This window comes from Budorcas taxicolor, chromosome 18, assembly GCF_023091745.1.
Source record: "Budorcas taxicolor isolate Tak-1 chromosome 18, Takin1.1, whole genome shotgun sequence".
In the NCBI taxonomy this organism is placed as follows: domain Eukaryota; kingdom Metazoa; phylum Chordata; class Mammalia; order Artiodactyla; family Bovidae; genus Budorcas; species Budorcas taxicolor.
The window spans coordinates 59,493,385-59,506,840 of NC_068927.1; the positions used below are offsets into that span (position 1 = coordinate 59,493,385).

General features: G+C 40.9%; 1 protein-coding gene and 1 non-coding gene across 2 annotated transcripts; both read left to right on the top strand.

The window, feature by feature from the left end:
* Positions 1 to 3,448: 3,448 nt before the first annotated feature.
* On the top strand, positions 3,449 to 4,267 carry LOC128063538 (TATA box-binding protein-associated factor RNA polymerase I subunit D-like). Its single transcript, XM_052656316.1, is given in 1 exon segment — positions 3,449 to 4,267. A coding segment is annotated over 1 exon segment (819 nt).
* Positions 4,268 to 4,753: 486 nt separating this feature from the next.
* On the top strand, positions 4,754 to 4,881 carry LOC128064221 (small nucleolar RNA SNORA40). Its single transcript, XR_008200941.1, has one exon. It is a non-coding gene; the product is annotated as a small nucleolar RNA SNORA40 (small nucleolar RNA).
* Positions 4,882 to 13,456: the final 8,575 nt, after the last annotated feature.

Below are 13,456 nucleotides of genomic sequence, written 5' to 3' on the forward strand. Positions count from 1 at the left end.
AGGAAACACAAAAAGGGTGTATAAGCTCGGACGGAAAACAATAAAGTAAATGGCAATGGGATCATACTTATCAATAATTACCTTAAACGTAAATGGTTTGAATGCCCCAACCAAAAGACAAAGCCTGGCTGAATGGATACAAAAACAAGACCCCTATATATGTTGTCTACAAAGGACCCAGCTAAAAACAAGGGACACATACAGACTGAAAGTGAAGGGGTGGAAAAAGATATTCCACGCAAACAGAGACCAAAAGAAAGCAGGAGTAGCAATACTCATATCAGATAAAATAGACTTTAAAACAAAGGCTGTGAAAAGAGACAAAGAAGGACACTACATAATGATCAAAGGATCAATCCAAGAAGAATATGTAACAATTATAAATATATATGCACCGAACATAGGAGCACCGCAATATGTAAGACAAATGCTAACAAGTATGAAAGGGGAAATTAACAATAACACAATAATAGTGGGAGACTTTAATACCCCACTCACACCTATGGATAGATCAACTAAACAGAAAATTAACAAGGAAACATAAACTTTAAACAATACAATAGACCACTTAGATCTAATTGATATCTATAGGACATTTCACCCCAAAACAATGAATTTCACCTTTTTCTCAAGCACACATGGAAACTTCTCCAGGACAGATCACATCTGGGCCATAAATCCAGCCTTGGTAAATTAAAAAAAAAAAGAAATCATTCCAAGCATCTTTTCTGACCACAATGCAGTAAGATTAGATCTCAATTATAGGATAAAAACTATTAAAAATTCCAACACATGGAGGCTGAACAACACGCTGCTGAATAACCAACAAATCACAGACGAAATCAAAAAAAAAATCAAAATATGCATAGAAATGAATGAAAATGAAAACACAACAACCCAAAACCTGTGGGACACTGTAAAAGCATTGATAAGGGGAAGGTTCATAGCAATACAGGCATACCTCAAGAAACAAGAAAAAAGTCAAATAAATAACCTAACTCTATACCTAAAGCAACTAGAAAAGGAAGAAATGAAGAACCCCAGGGTTGGTAGAAGGAAAGAAATCTTAAAAATTAGGGCAGAAATAAATGCAAAAGAAACAAAAGAGACCATAGCAAAAATCAACAAAGCCAAAAGCTGGTTCTTTGAGAAGATAAATAAAATTGACAAACCATTAGCCAGACTTATCAAGAAACAAAAGGAGAAAAATCAAATCAATAAAATTAGAAATGAAAATGGAGAGATCACAACAGACAACACAGAAATACAAAGGATCATAAGAGACTACTATCAGCAATTATATGCCAATAAAATGGACAACTTGGAAGAAATGGACAAATTCTTAGAAAAGTATAACTTTCCAAAACTGAACCAGGAAGAAACAGAAAATCTTAACAGACCCATCACGAGCACGGAAATTGAAACTGTAATCAGAAATCTTCCAGCAAACAAAAGCCCATGTCTAGACAGCTTCACAGCTGAATTCTACCAAAAATTTAGAGAAGAGCTAACACCTATCCTACTCAAACTCTTCCAGAAAATTGCAGAGGAAGGTAAACTTCCAAACTCATTCTATGAGGCCACCATCACCCTAATACCAAAACCTGACAAAGATGCCACAAAAAAAGAAAACTACAGGCCAATATCACTGATGAACATAGATGCAAAAATCCTTAACAAAATTCTAGCAATCAGAATCCAACAACACATTAAAAAGATCATACATCATGACCAAGTGGGCTTTATCCGAGGGATGCAAAGATTCTTCAATATCTGCAAATCAATCAATGTAATACACCACATTAACAAATTGAAAAATAAAAGCCATATGATTATCTCAATAGATGCAGAGAAAACCTTTAGTAAAATTCAACATCCATTTATGATAAAAACTCTCCAGAAAGCAGGAATAGAAGGAACATACCTCAACATAATAAAAGCTATATATGACAAACCCACAGCAAACATTATCCTCAATGGTGAAAAATTGAAAGCATTTCCCCTAAAGCCAGGAACAAGACAAGAGTGCCCACTTTCCCCACTACTATTCAACATAGTTTTGGAAGTTTTGGCCACAGCAATCAGAGCAGAAAAAGAAATAAAAGGAATCCAAATTGGAAAAGAAGAAGTAAAACTCTCACTGTTTGCAGAAGACATGATCCTCTACGTAGAAAACCCTAAAGACTCCACCAGAAAATTACAAGAGCTAATCAATGAATATAGTAAAGTTGCGGGATATAAAATCAACACACAGAAATCCCTTGCATTCCTATACACTAATAATGAGACAATAGAAAGAGAAATTAAGGAAACAATTCCATTCACCATTGCAATGAAAAGAATAAAATACTTAGGAATATATCTACCTAAAGAAACAAAATATCTATATATAGAAAACTATAAAACACTGGAGAAAGAAATCAAAGAGGACATTAATAGATCGAGAAATATACCATGTTAATGGATTGGAAGAATCAATATAGTGAAAATGAGTATACTACCCAAAGCAATCTACAGATTCAATGCAATCCCTATCAAGCTACCAATGGTATTTTTCACAGAGCTAGAGCAAATAATTTCACAATTTGTATGGAAATACAAAAAACCTCGAATAGCTAAAGCAATTTTGAGGAAGAAGAATGGAACTGGAGGAATCAACCTGCCTGACTTCAGGCTCTACTACCAAGCCACAGTCAGCAAGACAGTATGGTACTGGCACAAGGACAGAAATATAGATCAATGGAACCAAATAGAAAGCCCAGAGATAAACCAATGCACTTATGGACACCTTATCTTTGAAAAAGGAGGCAAGAATATACAATGGAGAAAAGACAATCTCTTTAACAAGTGGTGCTGGGAAAACTGGTCAACCACTTGTTAAAGAATGAAACTAGAACACTTTCTAACACCATACACAAAAATAAACTCAAGATGGATTAAAGAGCTAAACATAAGACCAGAGACTATAAAACTCCTAGAGGAGAACATAGGCAAAACACTCTCTGACATAAACCACAGCAGGATCCTCTATGACCCACCTCCCAGAATATTGGAAATAAAAGCAAAAATAAACAAATGGGACCTAATTAAAATTAAAAGGTTCTGCACAACAAAGGAAACTATAAGCAAGGTGAAAAGACAGCCTTCTGAATGGGAGAAAATAATAGCAAATGAAGCAACTGACAAAGGATTAATCTCAAAAATATACAAGCAACTCCTGCAGCTCAATTCCAGAAATATAAATGACCCAATCAAAAAATAAGCCAAAGAACTAAACAGATTTCTCCAAAGAAGACACACAGAGGGAGTGCTATGGCCGGGTAGGTTGCTGTCCGCAGCAGAGGCCCGTGCCGAGCCAGCGCAGGAAACTACACCACATTTACCAGATTTTACATGGTCAGAAATCTATTGAAAGCAAAAGATAATTTGAGAGGGACTTGGATCAAGAATGGATTCTCTTAACTATACAATGGCATCTGATTCAGCTGTGGAAACTGAGAATCCAAGTGACAACTCTTCCTCTGGTAGCAGCTTGTTTAAAACTCAGTGTGTTCCTGTCCCACCTAAACGGAGGCAAAGAAACACTATTAGAAAGTTCGTTCACATACCCAAAAGTACTCAGGCAACAGAGTCATCTAGTGACTCATCTATAGAGCCAAGACCACTGACTTTAAAGGCTCTTTTTGAAAGATTCAAAAATAAGAAACGTAAACGTAAAAAGAAATACAAGCCAATGGGAAGATCAGCGGGAAGACCAAAAGGAAGGAGAACCACTAGATACTCACAAATTACTGAGAAACAATTTAAAGACAAAAGACCTGGTTTCCCATTTTTAGAATCAGAAAATGGAAGAAAACCATTACCTTGGAGAAAAATTTTAACCTTTGAGCAAGCAGTGGCAAGAGGATTTTTTAACTACCTTGAAAAACTGAAGTATGAATACTACCTCAAGGAATCCTTGAAACAGATGAATGTTGCTGAAGATTTAGAAAAACAAGACCTTGATAGTTGAAGATACAGATACTTGGATGATGATGGATCTCTCTCTCCTATTGAAGAGCCAGCAGCAGAGGAGGAGATTGCAGCAAACCTTGAACATGATGAATGTTATATTAAGTTGGTGGAGAATAGTTATTTCATAATAATTTCTGAATTTCCAAAGAAGAAGAATGTATATTTGGATCAAGAGGAATATACTGAAGAAACTGCTTTGCTTAAAAAGAGAACATCAAAATCTAAACACTGGACAGAGGACAAAATGGCCTGAAGAGAGATAGGATTAGAAATACCAGACAAGGTAAACAGAATAAAAGCGAAGATAAGTGTCTATATCGGCCAGCCTTGGGAAAAAACCCTGTAAGAAAATAAAGAATACTTAAACAGATTTGTGAAATTCTTGAAGTAGTAATTATAAGAAAAATTATGTAGAAAAAATTGAAGCTGTTACTGCAGAGATTGACTTTACAAATAATAAACAAAAGTCCTACTGTTTTTGCCTATGATGGTTTATTTCTAGGTAAGAGAACTTAAAGGTACCATTTGAGCACTGAATCAAATAACAGATTGTAATCTTGAAAAGTTTGCATAAACAAATTTTTTTTCACCTTAGGGGACCTACAACTTCCTGTTTTTGTTTTACTTAGACGAGTTTAGTGTGAAATGCTGAGTACTGTAATAACTTAATTTTCCCTTCCTAATTACCTGTATTTCAAATATCATTTTCATCACCACTGTATATAATGTATTTTACAGTAGCACTTGTGTTTGTTTTTGTTTAATTTGTGGACAAAGACTTAACAAACAAGTGCGAAAGTAAATCCTCTTTTGCAACCTACAACTCATTGTTCAGTATGAGTTTTGATACAGATAAGAAGGAACATGATCCATAAGAAAAAAAAAAAAAAACAAGACACACAGATGGCTAACAAACACATGAAAAGATGCTCAACGTCACTCATTATCAGAGAAATGCAAATCAAAACCACAGTGAGGTACCATTTCATGCCAGTCAGAATGGCTGCTATCCAAAAGTCTACAAGCAGTAAATGCTGGAGAGTGTGTGGAGAAAAGGGAACCCTCTTGCACTGTTGGTGGGAATGCAAACTAATACAGCCACTATAGAGAAGAGTGTGGAGATTCCTTAAAAAACTGGAATAGAACTGACATACGACCCAGAAATCCCACTGCTAGCAATACACACCAAGGAAATCAGAATTGAAAGAGACACGTGTAGCCCAGTGTTCATCGCAGCACTGTTTATAATAGCCAGGACATGGAAGCAACCTAGATGTCCATCAGCAGACGAATGGATAAGAAAGCTGTGGTACATATGCACAATGGAATATTACTCAGCCATTAAAAAGAATACATTTGAATCACTTCTAATGAGGTGGATAAAACTGGAGCCTATTATACAGAGTGAAGTAAGCCAGAAAGAAAAACACCAATACAGTATACTAACGCATATATATGGAATTTAGAAAGATGGTAACAATAACCCTGTATTTGAGACAGCAAAAGAGACACAGATGTACAGAACAGTCTTTTGGACTCTGTGGGGGAGGGCGAGGGTGGGATGATTTGGGAGAATAGCATTGAAATATGTATAATATCATATGTGAAACGAATCGCCAGTCCAGGTTCAATGCATGACACAGGATGCTTGGGGCTGGTGCACTGGGATGACCCAGAGGGATGGTATGGGGAGGGAGGTGGGAGGGGGGTTCAGGATGGGGAACATGTGTACACCAGTGGCGGATTCATGTTGATGTATGACAAAACCAATATAATATTGTAAAGTAATTAGCTTCCAATTAAAATAAATAAATTTATATTTAAAAAAATTTAAGCTTCATACCAGCTGCTCTTTTCTTTTGAAACATGATGACTTATTCCACACTGTGTCACTTCCTCGAAATCTTATTCTGACCTAAAAGATACTTCCTGAGAGAAATTTTCCTACAAAGCTTTTTGGGGATGTCTGTTTACTAGATGTATTGCCATTTCTCTTTCCAGGAGTGGAGAAGGAAATGGCAACCTACTCCACTATTCTTGCCTGGAGAATCCCATGGACAGAGGAGCCTGGTGGGCCACAGTCCATGGACTTAGCAACTTAACTTTCCAGGAGTTCGTTCTCTGTTGGGGTACCAACACCGGAAGTCTTAGTCCCTGTTGAAACTCATCTCCCTCCTCTTTAATTGTTGTTCAGTGGATAAGTCGTGTCTGATTCTTGTGACCTCATAGAGGGCAGCATGCCAGGCTTCTCTGTCCTTTACTGTCTCCCAGAGTTTGCTCAAATTCATGTCCCTTGCATCAGTGATGCTATCTACCTATCTCATCCTCTGCTGCCCTCTTCTTTTGCCTTCAATCTTCCTCAACATCAGGGTCTTTTCCAATGAGACAGCTGTTTGCCTCAGGTGGCCAAAGTATTGGAGCTTCAGCTTCAATATCAGTCCTTCCAGTGAATATTCAGGGTTGATTTCCTTTAGGATTGACTGGTTTGATCTCTTTGCTATCCAAGGGGCTCTGACGAGTCTTTTCCACATGGACTGTAGCCCACCAGGCTCCTCTGTCCATGGAGTTCTCCAGGCAAGAATACTAGAGTGGGTTCAGTTCAGTTCAGTCATTCAGTTGTGTCCAACTCTTTGCGACCCCATGAACTGTAGCACACCAGGCCTCTCTGTCCATCACCAACTCCCAGAGTCCACCCAAACCCACGTCTATCGAGTCGGTGATGCCATCCAGCCATCTTATCCTCTGTCATCCCCTTCTCCTCCTGCCCTCAATCTTTCCAAGCACCCATTCCCTTTTCCAGGGGATTTTCCCAATTCAGGGCTTGAACTTGGGTCTCCTTTTATATTACAAAGTGTAAAATAAAGGCCATGGCACTATTACTTTTCTGCCTAGTCTGTCGAACCCTGTTTAGGTAGCTCCTTATTTGCTTTGCAAACCTGAGTCCCCGAAAATCTACTAATTTTCTGAACAGCTTAAGTGCCAGCAAATGAGATAACTTCACTGGCTTGTCATCATCCCATTCATCCCTGGTTCCTGGTCCCCAAACCCATCCCCTTGGCCTTCTATACATCAGGTGTTCCGATATATTGTTGTTCAGTGACTCAGCATGCCAGGCTTCCCTGTCCTTTACCATCTCCTGAGCTTGCTCAGGAGTCAGTGATGCCATCCAACCATCTTGTCCTCTGTCTACCCCTTCTCCTGCCTTCAATCTTTCCCAATACAGAGGCTTGACATATTCCTTCCCCAATTTTGAACCAGTCTGTTGTTCCATGTCCAGTTCTAACTGCTGCTTCTTGGCCTGCTTACAGGTTTTGCAGGAGGCAGGTAAAGTGGTCTGGTATTCCCATCTCTTCAAGAATTTTCTACAATTTGTTGTGATCCACACAGTCAAGACTGTATATTGTCACCCTGCTTATTTAACTTATATGCAGAGTACATTATGTGAAATGCTGGGCTGCATGAAGCACAAGCTGGAGTCAAGATTGCTGGAAGAAATATCAATAACCTCAGATATGCAGATGACATGGCCCTTATGGCAGAAAGCGAAGAGGAACTAGAGCCTCTTGATGAGTGTGAAAGAGGAGAATGAAAAAGCTGGCTTAAACCTTAACATTCAGAAAACTAAGATCATGGCATCCAGTCTGATCACTTCATGGCAAATAGGTGGGGAAACAACGGAAACACTGACAGACTTTATTTTCTTGGGCTCCAGAATCATTGCAGATGGTGACTGCAGCCATGAAATTAAAAGACACTTGCTCCTTGGAAGAAAACCTATGACCAACCTAGACAGTGTATTAAGAAATGGAGACATTACCTTGCTGACAAAGATCTGTCTAGTCAAAGCTATGGTTTTTCCAGTAGTCATGTATGGATGTGAGAGTTGGACCATAAAGAAGGCTGAGTGCTAAAGAATTGATGCTGTGGTGTTGGAGAAGACTCTTGAGAGTCCCTTCGACTGCAAGGAGATCCAGCCAGTCAATCCTAAAGGAAATGAATCCTGAATATTCATTGGAAGGACTTGATTGATTGTCCTTTGATGCTGAAGCTGAAACTCCAATACTTTCACCACCTCTGATTTGAAGAGCTAACTCATTAGAAAAGACCCCGATGCTGGGAAAGATTGAAGGCAGGAGGAGAAGGGGACAAGAGAAGATGAGATGGTTGGATGGCATCACTGACTCAGGGACATGAGTTTGAGCAAGCTCCAGGAGTTGGTGATGGACAGGGAAGCCCGGCATGCAGCAGTCCACGGGTCACAAAGAGTCGGACACAACTGAGCAACTGAACTGACTGAGTAACATGGCTGAAACGTACATACTGAGAGAAATCTGTCATCATTTCCATCATCCTAGAAAGTTATATTTCCCAGCGCAGAAAAATAAAAACCAATTATTTATTTGGGACTTGAATGAACAAGCTAATGGACTAATCAGTTTTTTGTCATTGAAGGGAGTGAGCCACTGGAAGGCAGTTCTAAATAACATAGCTGTCTTCTAAATTGTGTGTGATTAGAGACTCAATATAAACTGGGAAAAGCAAAATGAAAGAGGATCCTCAGATAGAAAGGACAAGAACTGCAGTTTCCAAGTTGTTCAGTCATTGAGTCATGTCAACTCTTTGTGATCCCATGGATTGTAGCACGCCAGGCTTCCTCGTCCTTCACTATCTCCCAGAGTTTGCTCAAATTCCTGTCGAGTCCGTGATGCTATCTAACCATCTCATCCTCTGCCTCCCCCTTCTCTTACCCTCAACCTTTCCCAGCATCAGGGTCTTTTCCAATGAGTCGTCTCTCTGCATTGGGTGGCCAAAGTATTGGAGGGTCAGCGTCAGTCCTTCCAGTGAATATTCAGGGTTGGTTTCCTTTAGGATTGACTGGTTTCATGTCTAAGAATGGAGGAAAATATAGGAGATGGGAGGTGACATTCTTAAAGGATGTGATGAAAAAACTTTATCTAAAGGGCAAAGATCTCAAAACTCTTGAGAGCTGCTGCCATTTCAAAAATTCCAGCTTCACTGTTACCTGCTGAACTGAGATGTGCTTTCTCTTCTTTCTCCCTCTTCTGAGAGTGGGGCTGTTGGCCTCTCACTATCCTGAGCGCATGCATGCTAAGTCGATTCGGTCATGTCCGATTCTTTGTGATCCTATGGACTATAGCCCGCCAGGCTCCTCTGTCTGTGGACTTCTCCAGGCAAGAATACTGGAGTTGGTTGCCATGCTCTCTTTCAGGGGATTTTCCAGACCCAGTATTGAACCCAGGATTCCCACATTCTTTACTGTCTGAGCGACCAGGGAAGCCCTACTTTCCCTTAATTTCCTAACTACCCTGTAGTTATCCACCTATCCAAGTTATAAACATTTGGGTCTTATTCACAGGAAAGGAAATGGAAATTTGCCATGCTGCGGCTGTCTTGGAATTCAATCTGAAATGCTGGGTTATTGGACAATTCACTCCTTCAGATATATTTTAAAGCAACAACACTGTGCAAGACACTGTACTCCACACTGAAGATACATCAGAGACCAGCACAGGCAAGGGAATACCCCTTACGGATCTTACAGAATAGTGAAGAAGAGACAGTCAAGAGATACTAAGTCACCAAGTGATAAGTCCTTTGAAGAAAAAGCCTAGTAATAATAATTTATTGGGTGTCTCAGGTGGAAAGTGAAAGTTACTCAGTCGTGTCCAATGTTACTGGAGTGGGTAGCCCTTCCCTTCTCCAGGGGATTTTCCCAACCCAGGGATCAAACCCAGGTCTCCCACATTGTGGGAGGATTCTTTACCAGCTGAGCCACAAGGGAAGCTAGAGAATACTGGAGTGGGCAGCCTATCCCTTCTCCAGGGGATATTCCCGACCCAGGAATGGAACCGGAGTCTCTTGCATTGCAGGTGGATGCTTAACCAGCTGAGCTATCCGGGAAGCCCCACGTGGAGCTAGTGGTAAAGAACCCACCTGCCAATGTGGGAGACATGCTGCTGCTGCTGCTAAGTCACTTCAGTCATGTCCTACTCTGTGTGACCCCATAGACAGCAGCCCACCAGGCTCCCCCGTCCCTGGTATTTTCCAAGCAAGAACACTGGAGTGAGTTGGCATTTCCTTCTCCAATGCATGAAAGTGAAAAGTGAAAGTGAAGTCGCTCAGTCGTGTCTGACTCTTAGCGACCCCATGGACTGCAGCCTACCAGGTTCCTCTGTCCATGGGACTTTCCAGGCAAGAGTACTGGAGTGGGTTGCCATTGCCTTCTCCGGCAGGAGACAGCAAACTCCTGGGTGGGGAAAATCTACTGGAGGAGAGCAAAGCAACCCACTCCAGTATTCTTGCATGGAGAATCCCATGGACAGAGGAGCCTGGCGATCTAAAGTCCATAGGATCGCAAGGAGTGGGACTCCACTGAAGTGACTTAGCACACATATGCATGCTTTAGTAATAATAGGGAAGGCTCTCCACCCCAAGCTTTTCTGGATACGATTTGAGCCAACACTGAAGTACTAAAGGAAGTCCCCTATCAAAATATTGGTAACTAGAGAATATTCCAGGACTGTTTCTTTTAACCACGGCCTAGTTTCACAACAGCCTGATGCACACCTAATTTTCACGTTCTTTGCTGTAAATCTTGAGTTACTGTCCTCATCACCACCCTTCTGTTATGGCAGGATGGATTCAGGTCGAGCTTTTCCCATTGACTCCACATCATTAATGGCCTCACTTCTGGTGGCCTTTTCCTGAGCCCCCACCCCCAGTCACAACGTGGGTAGCACCTGCCGCTCTTTTCCCTCGTTAATGGCCAGCCCCATACTGTAGCAGTTTCTGGAAATCTTTTTTCTCTTCTTAAAATCAGCTTCTTGCAAGCTATTTTCCCTCCGGAAGCTCTCCTTGGAGTCAGTTTACCCAGTGTATTTTCTCTTCCCTTTCTGGGAGGGTGTTCTTCACTGCCAAGCCAACCAGTGAACTCCTACCTCTCTGGAATTTTTTTTTTTTTTATACAAAGTATAAAAATACGGATTTATACAAAAATTTATACAATTTACGTATATAACTTACACAAAATTGTACATTGTATATCATTGTATATAGTTTATATAAAAATTTATACAATTTATACAAAAATTTATGCAAAATACGGATAATATATGCCGAGGCCGTATTTACTTCCATGACTAGCCTTCTGAAAGCACCTTCAGTTCAGTTCAGTTCAGTCGCTCAGTCGTGTCCGATTCTGCGAGCCCATGAATCGCAGCACGCCAGGCCTCCCTGTCCATCACCATCTCCTGGAGTTCACTCAGACTCACGTCCATCGAGTCAGTGATGCCATCCAGCCATCTCATCCTCGGTCGTCCCCTTCTCCTCCTGCCCCCAATCCCTCTAGCATCACCTTAGCCGGCATTATTTTTGCCTCACGAAGCTTGAGACTGAAAACTTACCTGTTTTCGGCAAGAGTCGAAATGTGATGAGGAAATGAGAGTATTTCAGTGGCTCCTCACCCCCCAGCCATCCCAGCTCCTGGCCTCCAAATCCATCCCTGACTTTCCGTATGTCATGCGTGCCAACATGGCCGCCCTCCTGGGGGCCGTTGTGATCTGGGCGCAGACATATTGCCTGTCTAGGACGTAACGGAAGTTGGTTCATTGGCTCCAGTAACAGCCTAGATCCACCTCGGCATCCGTAGACAGGTCTAGACTTCAAAGCAGTTCGCCGAAGTAGGAGGGCGTTTAGGTTCCAGTCAGTCTCGGGAAAATCTGTTTAGTGTGTGATTTTTGTCCCTGGATTTTCTTCCTTTTTTTTTTTTTTTTTTTTTTTTGTCGTCACAGTAGTGGTGTTGTTTCGCCCAAGGTGATGCGTGGAGTTGGTGCTGTCTGGACCCCTGGGATTATCTTCAGAGGGCAGAGGCATACGGCAGAAGTGCCGAGGTGGTTATATGTAAGGGGAACCAGGTGGGTACTGGATTTGGGAACCAGACGCGGCGTTTGTCTGTGGTTTGCGTTGGGGGTGTCCTGGGGGTCAGTATGATTAGATTCTGTAGAGATCAGTGCTCTTCTTCCAGTTTTCAAGGCTTGGGGTTCTGTGGATCACTCCGCTTGCAGGGTATACAGGTGGTATTGACGACGATCGCAGTGTCGGATTCAGATTGGGGATTTAATTCGGGGCTCAGTGATGGCGGGGTGTGCCTGGGTCGTCACATGAGGGTGTCTGTATCAGGTTTCGGGTTCATAAGGAAGCGACAGAAGACCGTACATCCCAGGGCAATAGTTCCAAACCATCTATATTTTATCTTTTTGTGTATGTGTGTTTTTCTTTTTAAATTTATTGAAGTATAATTGGTTTACAACATTGTGAATTTCTACTGTATAGCGAGGTGATTCAGTTATATATATATATTCTCTTTAATATTCTTTTCCATTATGATTTATGACAGGACATTGAATATAGCTCCCTGTGATATACTGTAGGACCTTGGTTATCCTGGTGTTTAGCTTTTAATTGAGAAGTTGACTATAGAAGGAGAGACTGAACCAGCAATGCCAATCTGTCTTATATTGTCTGTGCGGCTTTTGCACAGCAAAGATAGAGTATATCGTGACAGAGACATTTTGGCCTGAAAATTTGAAAAGCCCTGTGTACTTTTTGCAGAAAATATTTGTCAACACTTGCACTCACCTCCTAATAACGATATATTGCAACAGCACTGTTACTTTGGAGAAGGAAATGGCAACCCGCTCCAGTATTCTTGCCAGGAGAATTCCATGGACAGAGGAGCCTGGCAGGCTACAGTCCATGGGATGCAAAAAGTAGGACACGACTGAGCAACTAACAGACACTGTTACTTACCTCCCTGACATACGTGAAAACTTTGTTCTTTGCTAACAGAATCTTCATTTTGCTTAATTATTTGGCAAGGTGCCTTCTGGCAAGGTCACCCATATCCCAGTTTATTGGGAAGTCCTGACTGGCCTTAGTCAATCATGTGGTTTGAGTTCCCATTGCGAGTGATTGAGTTAGTACTAAGAAAAGAGCTTATGCATATGGGGCGGTTCTAAACTGCTGTGTGTGTAGAAATGTGCTTTGGGGTTTCTAGAGAAGCATTTTTTTCTTTTAAGAAGTAAGGCCTTGGATCTCTTTTTTCATATTGATAATGATATTGATGAAAAATTTTGGCCCAGTTTTCTAATGTTAACTTATTCTTTCAGGTTTTCTTTATGGTGTTGTAATTATTCATTCCTCATCATTATAGTTTATTTAGTTTTGCCTGTTTTCAACTGCATGTATTTTTATACCACATCTTCCTTATCTGTTCATCTATTGATGGACCCTGGGTTGCATCTGTGTCTCGGCTATTGTAAGTAGTTCTGCTATGAACATCGGGATGCCTGTAGCTTTTCAAATTAGAGTTTTCTCCACATCATGCACTTTTTTTTAATGTCAGGTTCAATATTTGTGAGAC